We start from the raw sequence: 12,803 nt of genomic DNA on the forward strand, positions 1-12,803 counted from the left end.
TGCATCTACCAACCTTTCTGTAAAAAAAGTATTTCCTTAGATTACTCTGGAGCCTATCACCTCTTAACTTCATCCTCTTAACTTCATCCAGTTTCCTTTCAAATTAAAGAGACTCAACTCATGTCCATTTATATTTAAATGTCTCTATCATATCTCCCCTCTCCCGCCTTTCCTCCAAAGTATACAGATTGAGATGTTTAAGTCTATCTCCATATGCCTTATGATGAAGACCACATACCATTTTAGTAGCCTTCCTCTGGACCAACTCCATACTTTTTATATCTTTTTGAAGGTGCGGCCTCCAAAATTGTACACAATAATGGAGGAAATAAACTCACAGTCACTAAAGTGCCTTGCCTGTCAGCATTTTCACACAGCAGCTGAATGGAGAAAAGGATTTTCTGCCTCAGATTAGTTCCAAATTGACCAGACTTGAAGATCTTCGGACTGCCAGTCGGCTGTACACCAACTGTAACCTCCACCCCCATGGATCATCTCATTGCGACCGGGGGTGGGAAATGCAGCCTGCACCCTGGGGGATTTTCACTCAAGACACATACAGCCTGTGCTTAAACCCCTGACAAGGTCAGCAGGCAAGCAAACTCCAGGGGAATGGACCCTGAGTCAAAGAATGGTGGCACACAGCAGGCTAGCTCCACAGATCAACCAAAGTTTCTCCATGAAGCAGCAATCCAGACTTGCAGAACTGCATCTTTTTCTCCAAAAGAGGACCACCAGAAAGGGATTTTAAGGCACTGAAGCCACAGAAAAAGAAATTAAGCGAAAAAGAAGAAAAAGAGCAATTCAAAAGACTTCTGTATGAATTGTTTGCAGAAATTGAAACTGTAGGGGGCTCTAACTCTCTAAGGTAGGAGGATCACATGATTAGAAAAGTATCTGGATTTCTACAACTCTTAGATTGTGGGAAGGGATTGAACACCTAGCATATGGAATTCAGAAGGGACGTAACAGAATATGCCTTATCATAGGCATCTATGAATAAAAAAGTTTTAAGATTAGACTTAAATTTAATTAAAAATGCAGGTATAATGGAAGAGCATGCCAAAGAGTGGGAACGGTGGTAGATAAATACTTTTTACAGAAAGGGTAGTGAATGTGTGGAATGGCCTCCCAGTAGAGATGGTGAAGAAAAAAAATGTATCTGAATTCAAGAAAGCTTTGGATAAATAAATTGGGTCTCTAAGGGATTAAGGATAGTAGAAGGCATGGATAGGCAGACTCAATAGGCCATGTGGTCTTTATCTGGCTTCATTTTTCTTTGTTTATATGTTTTTAATTAAGCTTAAAGAAAAAAGCTTCTCTTCCTGATGCTTTACCTTTATATATGGACCAAGCTTATCTGTTAGCACTCACCTGGGGAGAAGGAAGAACTAACTTGCTCCGCTTTTTAGTGAACTCTGATATTCCAGTGGTCTGGAGAATGGCTGACGGCAAATCTGATTCTTTTTTCCTTTTAATATTTTGCTTGTCTTTTTTACGTTCTTTACTTTCTTTTTCGCTGCCAAAACACAATTACCACAAGAACGTAGTTAAGAAACTTGTTTAAACACTGCCTAACCAGATCCGAAAGCAAATCAAAATAGAGAAAACTAAGAAATATTTATCAAAGGATGTCTTGATAAAAGTCAATAAAAATTGCTTACCTGTAATGTTTCCCATGGACAAGTGCATGACACGATCTCTCAGTAACAGGAAATAACTCTCTCAGAGCTCTGAGCATAGGTAGCCCTTCCCATACAGTGGTCTGTTCAATGGCTCACTTAATCACATAACTCACAAAAAAATGCAGCTTTCAAGAAGGTGGCCACATCTTTTATTGGTAAGCAATTTTGCTTTTATCCACCAACAAGCAAGATTAAGATAGGCACACATGGGTAAACCCCTAATTCAGGCCTGGTTGCTCAGTATTATTTGTAATTTTTCCACTGTTCAGGAGTGGCCCAATTTATAAATAATAACCCGAGTTATTGAAGTTAAAGAAACAGATTGGACAATATAGCTCAACTGAAAACACTGGCCTTGAATGAAGATTAGTCCAAATAATAGTAAGAAGTATATATACTTAAAATGAGCTCTAACAGATGCCATGACTCTGATCTAATAAGGAACCAACCACCACTGGAAAGAGCAACAGAGATCCAAGGTAACTTGGATTGGAGCAAACAGATGTCCCATAGCTTGTGACCACTGGGTCAATAAGGTCCATTAAGGGATTCTAAGGTGAAGACGTGTAAATGTAGTGATGTGTACCATCAATGCCATGTAACCAAGAAAGCATAACATCTGATGGAATGAGGAAAACAAATGGGATACAGCACTGCCGGGGTACAAGCTCTATCGCCGGGATAGGTCAGGTCAGAAAGGAGGAGGAATAGCCCTATACGTAAAAGAAAGCATACAATCGACAAGAATGGACACAGCAGAGATGATCAACAAACTGGAATCGCTATGGGTTAAAATACCGGGTAGGAAAGGGCATGAAATAAAGATGGGCCTATACTATCGTCCACCCGGGCAAACCGGAGATAGCGATAAAGAAATGGATGCCGAGATGAAGCGAGAATGCAAAAGTGGTTACACAGTTGTTATGGGAGACTTCAACTATCCTGGGATAGACTGGAGTCTTGGAAGCTCAAGATGCGCTAGGGAGACAGAATTCCTGGAGGCTATACAAGATTGCTTCATGGAGCAGCTTGTTAGAGAACCGACGAGAGGAAATGCCACTCTGGATTTAATCCTAAATGGACTAAGGGGACCTGCAAAGGAAGTGGAAGTAGTGGGACCGTTGGGAAACAGTGATCATAATATGATCAAGTTCAAGGTTGAAGTAGGCATACCGAACGGAAAGAGAACCATAGCGACATCTTTCAACTTCAGGAAAGGAAACTATGAAGCAATGAGGGAAATGGTAAGGAAGAAACTTAGGAACACTTCCAAAAAATGGCAAACAGTAGAACATGCCTGGTCTTTTTTCAAAGACACAGTGAGCGAGGCACAAAATCTGCACATCCCCAGATTCAGAAAGGGGTGCAAAAAGGGTCGAACAAAAGACCCAGTATGGATGACTAAAATAGTGAAGGAAGCGATAGGCAATAAGAAAAATTCATTCAGGGAATGGAAAAAGGACAAAACTGAAGGGAACCAGAAGGAGCACAGGAAGTATCAAAAAGAATGTCACCGTGTGGTTCGAAAAGCCAAAAGAGAGTATGAAGAGAGGCTAGCCAGGGAGGCACAAAATTTCAAACCGTTCTTCAGATATGTTAAAGGGAAACAGCCAGCTAGGGAGGAGGTAGGACCGCTGGACGAAGGAGACAGGAAGGGAGCGGTGAAGGAGGAGAAAGAAGTCGCAGAAAGACTCAACATGTTCTTCTCGTCTGTATTTACAAACGAAGACACAACCAACATACCGGAACCTGAACAAATCTTCAATGGAAATCAAGCAGAAAAATTAACATCCATGGAAGTGAGCCTTGATGATGTACACAGGCAGATAGAAAAACTTAAAACTGACAAATCCCCGGGTCCGGACGGAATCCAGCCCAGGGTTCTGAAGGAATTAAAGGAGGAGATAGCGGAACTACTGCAGCAAATTTGCAACCTATCCTTGAAAACAGGCATGATCCCGGAGGATTGGAAGATAGCCAATGTCACGCCCATCTTTAAAAAGGGATCAAGAGGTGACCCGGGAAACTACAGACCAGTGAGTTTGACCTCGGTTCCGGGGAAACTGACGGAAGCACTGATTAAAGAACACATCGATGAACATCTGGAAAGAAACGAACTTTTGAAAACAACCCAACATGGTTTCTGCAGGGGGAGATCGTGCCTAACGAACTTATTGCACTTCTTCGAAGGAATTAACAAACGGATGGACAGAGGAGACCCCATAGACATCATATACCTTGATTTCCAAAAAGCCTTTGACAAGGTGCCTCACGAACGTCTACTCCGGAAACTGAAGAACCATGGAGTGGACGGAGACGTACATAGATGGATCAGAAACTGGTTGGCGGGTAGGAAACAGAGGGTAGGGGTGAAGGGCCACTACTCGGACTGGATGGGGGTCACGAGTGGTGTTCCGCAGGGCTCAGTGCTAGGGCCGCTGCTATTTAATATATTCATAAATGATCTAGAAACAGGCACGAAGTGTGAGATAATAAAATTTGCGGACGATACAAAACTATTTAGTGGAGCTGGGACTAAAGAGGAATGCGAAGAATTGCAAAGGGACTTGAACAAATTGGGGGAATGGGCGGCGAGATGGCAGATGAAGTTCAACGTTGAGAAATGTAAAGTATTGCATGTTGGAAACAGAAACCCGAGGTACAACTATACGATGGGAGGGATATTATTGAATGAGAGCAACCAAGAAAGGGACTTGGGGGTAATGGTGGACATGACAATGAAGCCGACGGCACAGTGCGCAACAGCCGCTAAGAAAGCAAATAGAATGCTAGGCATAATCAAGAAGGGTATTACAACAAGGACAAAAGAAGTTATCCTGCCATTGTATCGGGCGATGGTGCGCCCGCATCTGGAATACTGCGTCCAATATTGGTCTCCGTACCTTAGGAAGGATATGGCGTTACTCGAGAGGGTTCAGAGGAGAGCGACACGCTTGATAAAAGGGATGGAAAACCTCTCATACGCTGAGAGATTGGAGAAACTGGGTCTCTTTTCCCTGGAGAAGAGGAGACTTAGAGGGGATATGATAGAGACTTATAAAATCATGAAGGGCATAGAGAGAGTAGAGAAGGACAGATTCTTCAAACTTTCGAAAAATAAAAGAACAAGAGGACACTTGGAAAAGTTGAAAGGGGAGAGATTTAAAACGAATGCTAGGAAGTTCTTCTTTACCCAACGAGTGGTGGACACCTGGAATGCGCTTCCAGAGGGAGTAATAGGGCAGAGTACAGTACAGGGGTTTAAGAAAGGATTGGACAATTTCCTGCTGGAAAAGGGGATAGAGGGGTATAAATAGAGGATTACTGCACAGGTCCTGGACCTGTTGGGCCGCCGCGTGAGCGGACTGCTGGGCATGATGGACCTCAGGTCTGACCCAGCAGAGGCATTGCTTATGTTCTTATGTTCTTATGATGGGCGGAAGTGCATTAAAGGGTGGAGACTGCTCGACATAGGTGAATAGATTGTTGACTCTGCTTCAGTAGAAAAGCTTGACCCTGTGTAGTATCCAACAGAGATCCTATAACTCCAGCACCTGAGAAGGGTGTAGATGTAACTTTGTTAGTTGATGGCAAAGCTGAGAAGCTCTAGGAGACAAACTGTTGAGCTGATGCTGAGCTGTTTGCTATGATGAAACCTTGATCAATCAGTTATCCAAGTATGGATATATGTAAAACCTCCATGTGTGAAGATCTGATGCCACTACCACTAAGCATTTCATGAAGATATGAATCCAAAGGGTAAGACGTTGCACTGAAAGTGTCAAGATCTAATACAAAAGACAAAATATTATCTGTGAGAAGGTAGAATGGATATGTGAGTGTAAGCCTCTTTGAGATCTAGAGAGAAAACCCAATCATTTTTCCCAGTAGAGGTAGAAGGATTCCCAGAGAAACTAAGCTAAACATCTCCTTCACCAATATTTGTTTAGGCCCTGGAGGTCTAGAATAGGTCGAAGGCCCCTGGTCATTTTTGGTATAAGAAACAAAGAAACATGACGGCAGATAAAGGCCAAATGACCCATCTAGTCTGCCCATCCACCGTAGCCATTATCTCTTTCTCTCTCTAAGAGGTCCCACGTGCCTATCTCAGGTCCTCTTGAATTCAGACAGTCTCTGTTTCCACCACCTCTTCCGGGAGACTGTTCCACGCATCTACCACCCTTTCTGTAAAAAAGGATTTCCTCAAATTACTCTGGAGCCTATCACCTCTTAATTTTCATTCTATGCTCTCTCATTGCATAGTTTCATTTCAAAGAGACTCGACTCATGCACATTTATATTACATAGTTATTTAAAAATCTCTATCTCTCCTCTCCCGCCTTTCCTTCAAAGTATACAAATAGAGATCTTGAAGTCTGTCCCCAAACACCTTATCACGAAGACCACACACCATCCTTTTTTTCTTTTTGAAGGTGTGGCCTCCAGAATTGTACACAATATTCTAAATGAGGTCTCACCAAAGTCTTATACAGGGGCATCAATAACTCCTTTTTCCTACTGGCCATACCTCTCCCTATGCAACCTAGCATCCTTCTAGCTTTCGCCGTCACCTTTGCAATCTGTTTGGCCACCTTAAGATCATCACATACAATCACACCCAAAACTAAATACAGCGCCTTTGACAGTGTTCCACAATAAATAAATACTGTGTTCCACACTAATAAATAAACTGAGTGCCCTTGGGATGGGTCCCAAAGTGACAGAGGGTAGTAATCAATGCAGATCGCTCTGAGGAAAGGGATGTTACCAATGGTGTGCCTCAAGGTTCTTGGGCCTGTTCTTTTTAACATTTCTCTGGACCGCTTCAAGTCTTCTTATGTCCTTTGCCAGAAATGGTCTCCAAAAATGAACTCAATACTCCAAGTGGGGCCTCACCAATGATTTGTACAGGGGCACCAACACCTTCTTTCTTCTACTGGTTATGCCTCTCTATATACAATCTAGCATACTTCTGGCAACAGCCACCACCTTATCACACTGTTTCTTTGTCTTTAGATCTTCAGATATTATCACCCCAAGGTCCCTCTCCCCACTTGTACATATCAGCCTCTCACCTCCTAGCACATATAGCTCCTTCCGATTTCTAATCCTCAAATACATTACTCTGGACTTCTTTGCATTGAATTTTAGTTGCCAGATATTAGACCATTCCTATTCTGCAGATTCTTTTTCATATTTTCCACTCCCTCCTTGGTGGACAATTTCCTGGAGGAAAATTCTATAGTCTGTTATTGAGAAAGATATGGGGGTAGCCACTGCTTGTCCTGGATTGGTACCATGGAATATTGCTACTCCTTGGGTTTTGGGGACCTGGATTAGCCACCATGAGAACGGGCTACTCGGCTTGATGGACCATTGGTCTGACCCAGTAAGGCTATTCTTATGTTCTTACTCTGTTACAAATCTTAGTATCATCTGCAAAAAGGCAAACCTTTCCTTCTAACCCTTCAGCAATGTCAGTCACAAACATATTGAACAGGATCGACTCCAGCACCAATCCTTGAGGGACTCCACTATTCACCTTTCCTTCCTCCAAGCAAATTCCATTAACTACCACCTTCTGGCACCTGTCCGTCAACCAGGTTCTATTCCAATATTGGTCGCCGTACCTTAAGAAGGATATGGCAATACTCGAGAGGGTTCAGAGGAGAGTGACAAGTTTGATAAAAGGTGTGGAAAACCTTTCATACACTGAGAGACTGGAGAAACTGGGGCTCTTTTCCCTGGAGAAGAGGAGAATTAGAGGGGATATGATACGAGACTTACATGATCATGAAGGGCACAGAGAAAGAGAGGGGCAGATTCTTCAAACTTTCGAAAACTACAAGAACAAGAGGGCATTTGGAAAAGTTGAAAGGGGACAGATTAAAAACCAATGCTAGGAAGTTTTTCTTCACCCAACTAGTGGTGGACACCTGGAATGCGCTTTCAGAGGGCGTGATAGGACAGAGTACGGTATTTGGGTTCAAGAAGGGATTGGACAATTTTCTGAAGGAAAAGGGGATAGAAGGATATAGATAGAGAACTACTACACAGGTCCTGGACCTGTTGGGCTGCCGCGCGATGGACCTCTGGTCTGACCCAGCAGAGGCACTTCTTATGTTCACCAATTTGGGTCCTAACTTCAGCCTATCAAGATTATTCAAGAGCCTCCTATGAGGAACCGTGTCAAAGGCTTTGCTGAAATCTAAGTAAATTATATCTAGCTTATGTCCATGATCCAATTCTCTGGTCACCCAATCAAAAAATTCAGATTCATTTGGCATGATTTACCTTTAGTAAAACTATGTTGCCTCGGATCCTGTAACTCATTAGAGTCTAGGAATTTCACTAACCTTTCTTTCAGCAATGATTCAATTATTTTTCCAATAATCAAAGTGAGGATTACCAGCCTATAGTTTCCCACTTTATCTCTGTGACCATTTTTGTGAATAGGCACCACATCTGCTCTTCTCCAATCTCCATGAACCACTCCTTCTCCAAAGATTTGTTGAACAAATGTTTAATAGGACCCATCAGAACCTCTCTGAGCTCCCTCAATATCCTGGGATGGATCCCATTGCTTTGTCCACCTTCAATTTTTCAAGTTGTTCATAAACACTTTCTTCTGTGAATGACACGGTATCTACTTCATTCTCTTGTGTAAGTTTGTCAGACAATCTCGGTCCTTCTGCAGGATTTCCTTCCATGAACACAGAAGTATTTGTTTAGCATGTTTGCTTTTTCCTCATCACTCTCCACATATCGGTTCTTAGCATCTCAGTCTCACAATTCCATATTTCATCTTCACTCCTTTCACTAAATATTTTTGTCTACCTTTTTAGCCATTTGATCTTCCACTTTCGCCAGACATCTCTCTCTCTTGGCTTCTTTCAGTTTCACCTGGTAGTATTTTCTATTCTCCTCTTGAGTTTTTTTTTATATTTTACAAATGCCAACTCTTTTGCTTTTATTTTCTCTATCACTAGTTTGGAGAACCATATCAGTTTCCTTTTTCTCTTATTTTTATTTATTTTCTTCACATAACTGTCAGTTGCCATTTTTATTGCTCCTTTCAGCTTAGACCACTGTTTTTCCACTTCTCTTATGTCCTCCCATCCTAACAGTTCTTTCTTCAGGTACTCTCCCATTTTACTAAAGTTCGAATATTTGAAATTTAGAACTTTTGAGTTTTGTGTAGCCACCCTCTACTTTAACTGTTATATCAAACCAAACCATTTAATGATCGCTATTTTCCAGGTGGGCACCCACTTGAACATTAGAGATACTCTCCCCATTTCTGAGGATCAGATCCAGTATCGCTTTTTCCCTCGTGGATTCTATCATTATTTCTCTGAATAGAGCTTCTTGAAATGCATCCACATAGAAGCATGATGGCAGATAAAGGCCAAATGGCCCATCCAGTCTGCCCATCCACAATAACCATTATCTCTTCCTCTCTCTAAGAGATCCCTACTTCTTTCTGATTCTGCAGATGGAACTTTTCAGTCCGCATCCAGCATCTCCTCTTTCTTTCCAAATTTTTGGATGTCTTTGCTGCGATTGAGTCAGATGTCTGTAGACTATACCCATGTAGACAAAAGTTCCATCTTCTCTTTTCAGAGCGATCCATTTAGCTTCTTCCTCTCTCCAAGTGCCCTGCATTTCAGTCACTTGGATATTGGTCTTTATATATAGAGAGACTCATCCACCTTTTTGACCATCTCTGTCCTTCCTAAAAAGATTATATCCCAGTATGTTTGAATCCCATTCATGGGAGTCACTGAATCGTGTCTCTGTGATAGCAATATCCAGGTTTGCCTCTAGCATCAGGGCTTGCAGATCATGAACTTTGTTGCTAGACTGCGAGCGTTTGTGGTCATTTTCTTTCAAGCTATCTTTCAGTGTTTAACTCATTTTTTGTATAGTTTTCTTTAGTTTTGCTTACTGTTACATTGCTAAGAAATGAGTTGCTAAAGCACAGTTAATTACCGTAACAGGTGTTATCCAGGGACAGCAGGCAGATATTCTCTACATGTGGGTGACGTCACCGACGAAGCCCCCTAGCGGACGTTTTCACAAGCAGACTTACTTGAAGACCTTCAAGCTTGCAATTGGCCCGTGCATGCGCGCGAGCCCCTCCCGCCCGGTCTAGGGCATGTGTCTCCTCACGTGGCCTCAGTTCAGATAGCAAGCAAAGAAGCCAACCACGGGGAGGTGGGTGGGATGCGAGAATATTTGCCTGCTGTTCCTGGATAACACATGTTATGGTAAGTAATTGTGCTTTATCCCAGGACAAGCAGGCAGCATATTCTCTACATGTGGGTGACCTCCAAGCTAACTTAAATGGGATGGAGGGAGAGTTGGCAATTTAGGAGAATAGATTTTGCAAAACTGACTGGCCAAAATGGCCAACACACTTGGAGAAAGCATCCAGACAGTAGTGAGAGGTAAAAGTGTGAACCGAGGACCAAGTGGCAGTCTTACAGATTTCCTCAATGGGAGTTGAGCAGAGGAAAGCAACAGACACCGCCATCGCTCAGATCTCGCTTAGAAACAGAGCGACCCAAGCGATTAGGATCGAAAGAGAGGAACAGCTGGGGAGCAGAATGATGAGGAGTGATGCGCTTCAAGTAGAAGGCCAGCGCACGCTTACAATCAAGAGAATGCAGAGCCGCTTCTCCAGGGTGAGAATGAGGCTTCATAAAAAATACAGAAAGAACAATGGATTGGTTGATGTGAAACTCAGAAACAACCTTAGGCAAGAATTTAGGATGGGTACGGAGAACCACCTTATCATGATGGAAGACAGGGAAGGTGGGTCCGCTACCAAAGCTTGAAGCTCACTGACCTGACGGGCAGAAGTGAGAGCAATAAGAAACACAACCTTCCAAGTAAGATACTTCAAGTGAGCCTGCGCTAGCAGCTCGAACGGAGGTTTCATTAAACGAACAAGAACCACGTTAAGATCCCAAGCCATGGGAGGTGGTTTAAGGGGCGGATGAACGTGGAAAAGGCCTTTCATGAAGCGGGAAACCACAGGATGAACAGAAAGAGGCTTCCCATCAATCGGCTGATGAAAAGCAGTAATGGCATTAAGGTGGACTCGAACCGAAGAGGACTCGAGTCCAGCGCCAGACAAGTGCAACAGATAATCCAAGACAGCAGATAGGGAGGCAGAGATCAGCTCCAGCTGTCGAGTAGCACACCAGGAAGAAAAGTGGGTCCACTTCTGATGGTAACATTGGCGAGTGGACTCCTTCTGAGACGCCACTAGGACGTCCAGCACAGACTGGGAGAACAGGAACGAGGGCATTAAGTCTCAAGGAATCAAGCCATCAAGTGCAGAGACGGGAGGTTGGGATGAAGCAGTGAACCCTGACTCTGCGTAAGCAGGGAAGGAAAAAAAGGCAGAAGAAGAGGCTCCCTGGAGCTGAATTGCAACAGAAGGGAGAACCACGGCTGTCGGGGCCACCGAGGAGCTATCAGAATCATGGTGGCGTGTGTGGACTTGAGCCTGACGAGAGTCTTCAGAATCAGAGGAAATGGAGGGAACGCATACAGAAACAGGTCCGTCCAATCCAGCAGAAAAGCATCCGCCTCGAGTCTGAGAGGGGTGTAAACCCTGGAGCAGAAGCGGGGCAACTTGTAATTGAGGGGGGACGTGAACAGATCGACATCCGGAGTCCCCCAACGAGCAAACACCTGACGCAGAGTCACGGAATGGATGGACCATTTGTGAGGCTGCAGAAGACGACTCAACCTGTCCGTCAGACAATTGTGCTGGCCCTGAATGTAGATCGCATGAAGGAGCATGTTGCAGTGGATAGCCTATTTCCAGAGCTGAATCGCTTCTCGGCACAGGAACCTGTTTGTTGATATAATACATGGCGACCTGGTTGTCCGTGCGGATCAGCACCACTCGGTCGCGAAGCAGGTGACAAAAAGCCTTCAGGGCGAGAAAAATCGCCCGAAGCTCCAGCAGATTGATGTGATTAAGGCGGTCGGCACTGGACCAAAGACCCTGAGTGTGTAGACCGTCCAGATGAGCCCCCCAAGCATAGGCTGAGGAGTCCGTTGTGAGGACCTTTTGCGGAGGAGGAGCATGAAACAGAAAACCTCTGGAAAGATTGGAAGAGAGCATCCACAAAGGGAGAGACTTCTTCAACAAAGGAGTCACGACAGTGTGTTGAGAGAGAGAATCCCGATCCTGGTTCCATTGGGATGCAAGAGTCCACTGAGGAATACGGAGGTGAAGTCTGGCAAAAGGAGTCACGTGAACCTTAGAGGCCATGTGACCGAGGAGGACCATCAGGAGCTGAGCCGGGGCCAAGGACAGATGGGCCACCTTCTGGCATAAACGAACAAGGGCCTCCTGCCGAGGCCGAGGCAAGAAGGAGCGGAGACGAACCGTGTCCAGGACTGCTCCAATGAACTCTAGAGACTGGGACGGACAGAGGTGAGACTTGGGGAAGTTCACCTCGAAGCCGAGATTCTGAAGGAGCAAGATGGTATGATTCGTCGCTCGCAGAACTTCCTGGTGAGAGGACGCTTTGACCAACCAGTCATCGAGGTAGGGAAACACCTGCAGGCTACGGAGATGTAGGGCCGCAGCTACCACAACCAGGCATTTTGTGAAAACCCTCAGAGAGGCCGCCAGGCCGAAGGGAAGAACACGATACTAGAGATGGAGATCCCCCACCCGGAATCTCAGATACCGGCAAGAGGCCGGGTGTATTGGAATGTGTATGTACGCCTCTTTGAGGTCCAGTGATCACAGCCAGTCCCCCTAATCCAAGAGGGGGTAAAGAGTCAGGAGGGTGAGCATTCTGAACCGTTCCCTGACCAGAAACTTGTTCAGAGCACGGAGGTCCAGGATCGGACGCAGATCCCCCGTCTTCTTGGGCATCAGAAAGTACCGGGAGTAGAACCCCGTATTCCATTGGTCCGGAGGAACCTCCTCGACTGCCCGGAGGCGAAGAAGGGCCCGAGCCTCTTGTAGAAGGAGGGGCAGCTGAAGGAAACTCTTTTGGAGGAAGGTCTGGGGGTACGTGACTGAAGTGAAGGGAGTACCCCTCCCGGATGGTGGAAAGCACCCAACTGTCGGAGGTAAGGCTT

The 12,803-nt window shown here is 44.6% G+C and overlaps 1 protein-coding gene across 3 annotated transcripts in view; it reads right to left on the bottom strand.

The window, feature by feature from the left end:
• The window catches only part of CDC5L (cell division cycle 5 like), a 175,799-nt gene that overhangs the window by 92,006 nt on the left and 70,990 nt on the right, over window positions 1–12,803 (bottom strand). For all 3 annotated transcript variants that reach the window (XM_033935886.1, XM_033935887.1, XM_033935888.1), the window contains one exon: window positions 1,375–1,519. In XM_033935886.1, the coding sequence (XP_033791777.1) occupies window positions 1,375–1,519 (145 nt within the window). The remainder of the gene's footprint in view (window positions 1–1,374; window positions 1,520–12,803) is intronic.

Source organism: Geotrypetes seraphini, chromosome 3, assembly GCF_902459505.1.
Source record: "Geotrypetes seraphini chromosome 3, aGeoSer1.1, whole genome shotgun sequence".
In the NCBI taxonomy this organism is placed as follows: domain Eukaryota; kingdom Metazoa; phylum Chordata; class Amphibia; order Gymnophiona; family Dermophiidae; genus Geotrypetes; species Geotrypetes seraphini.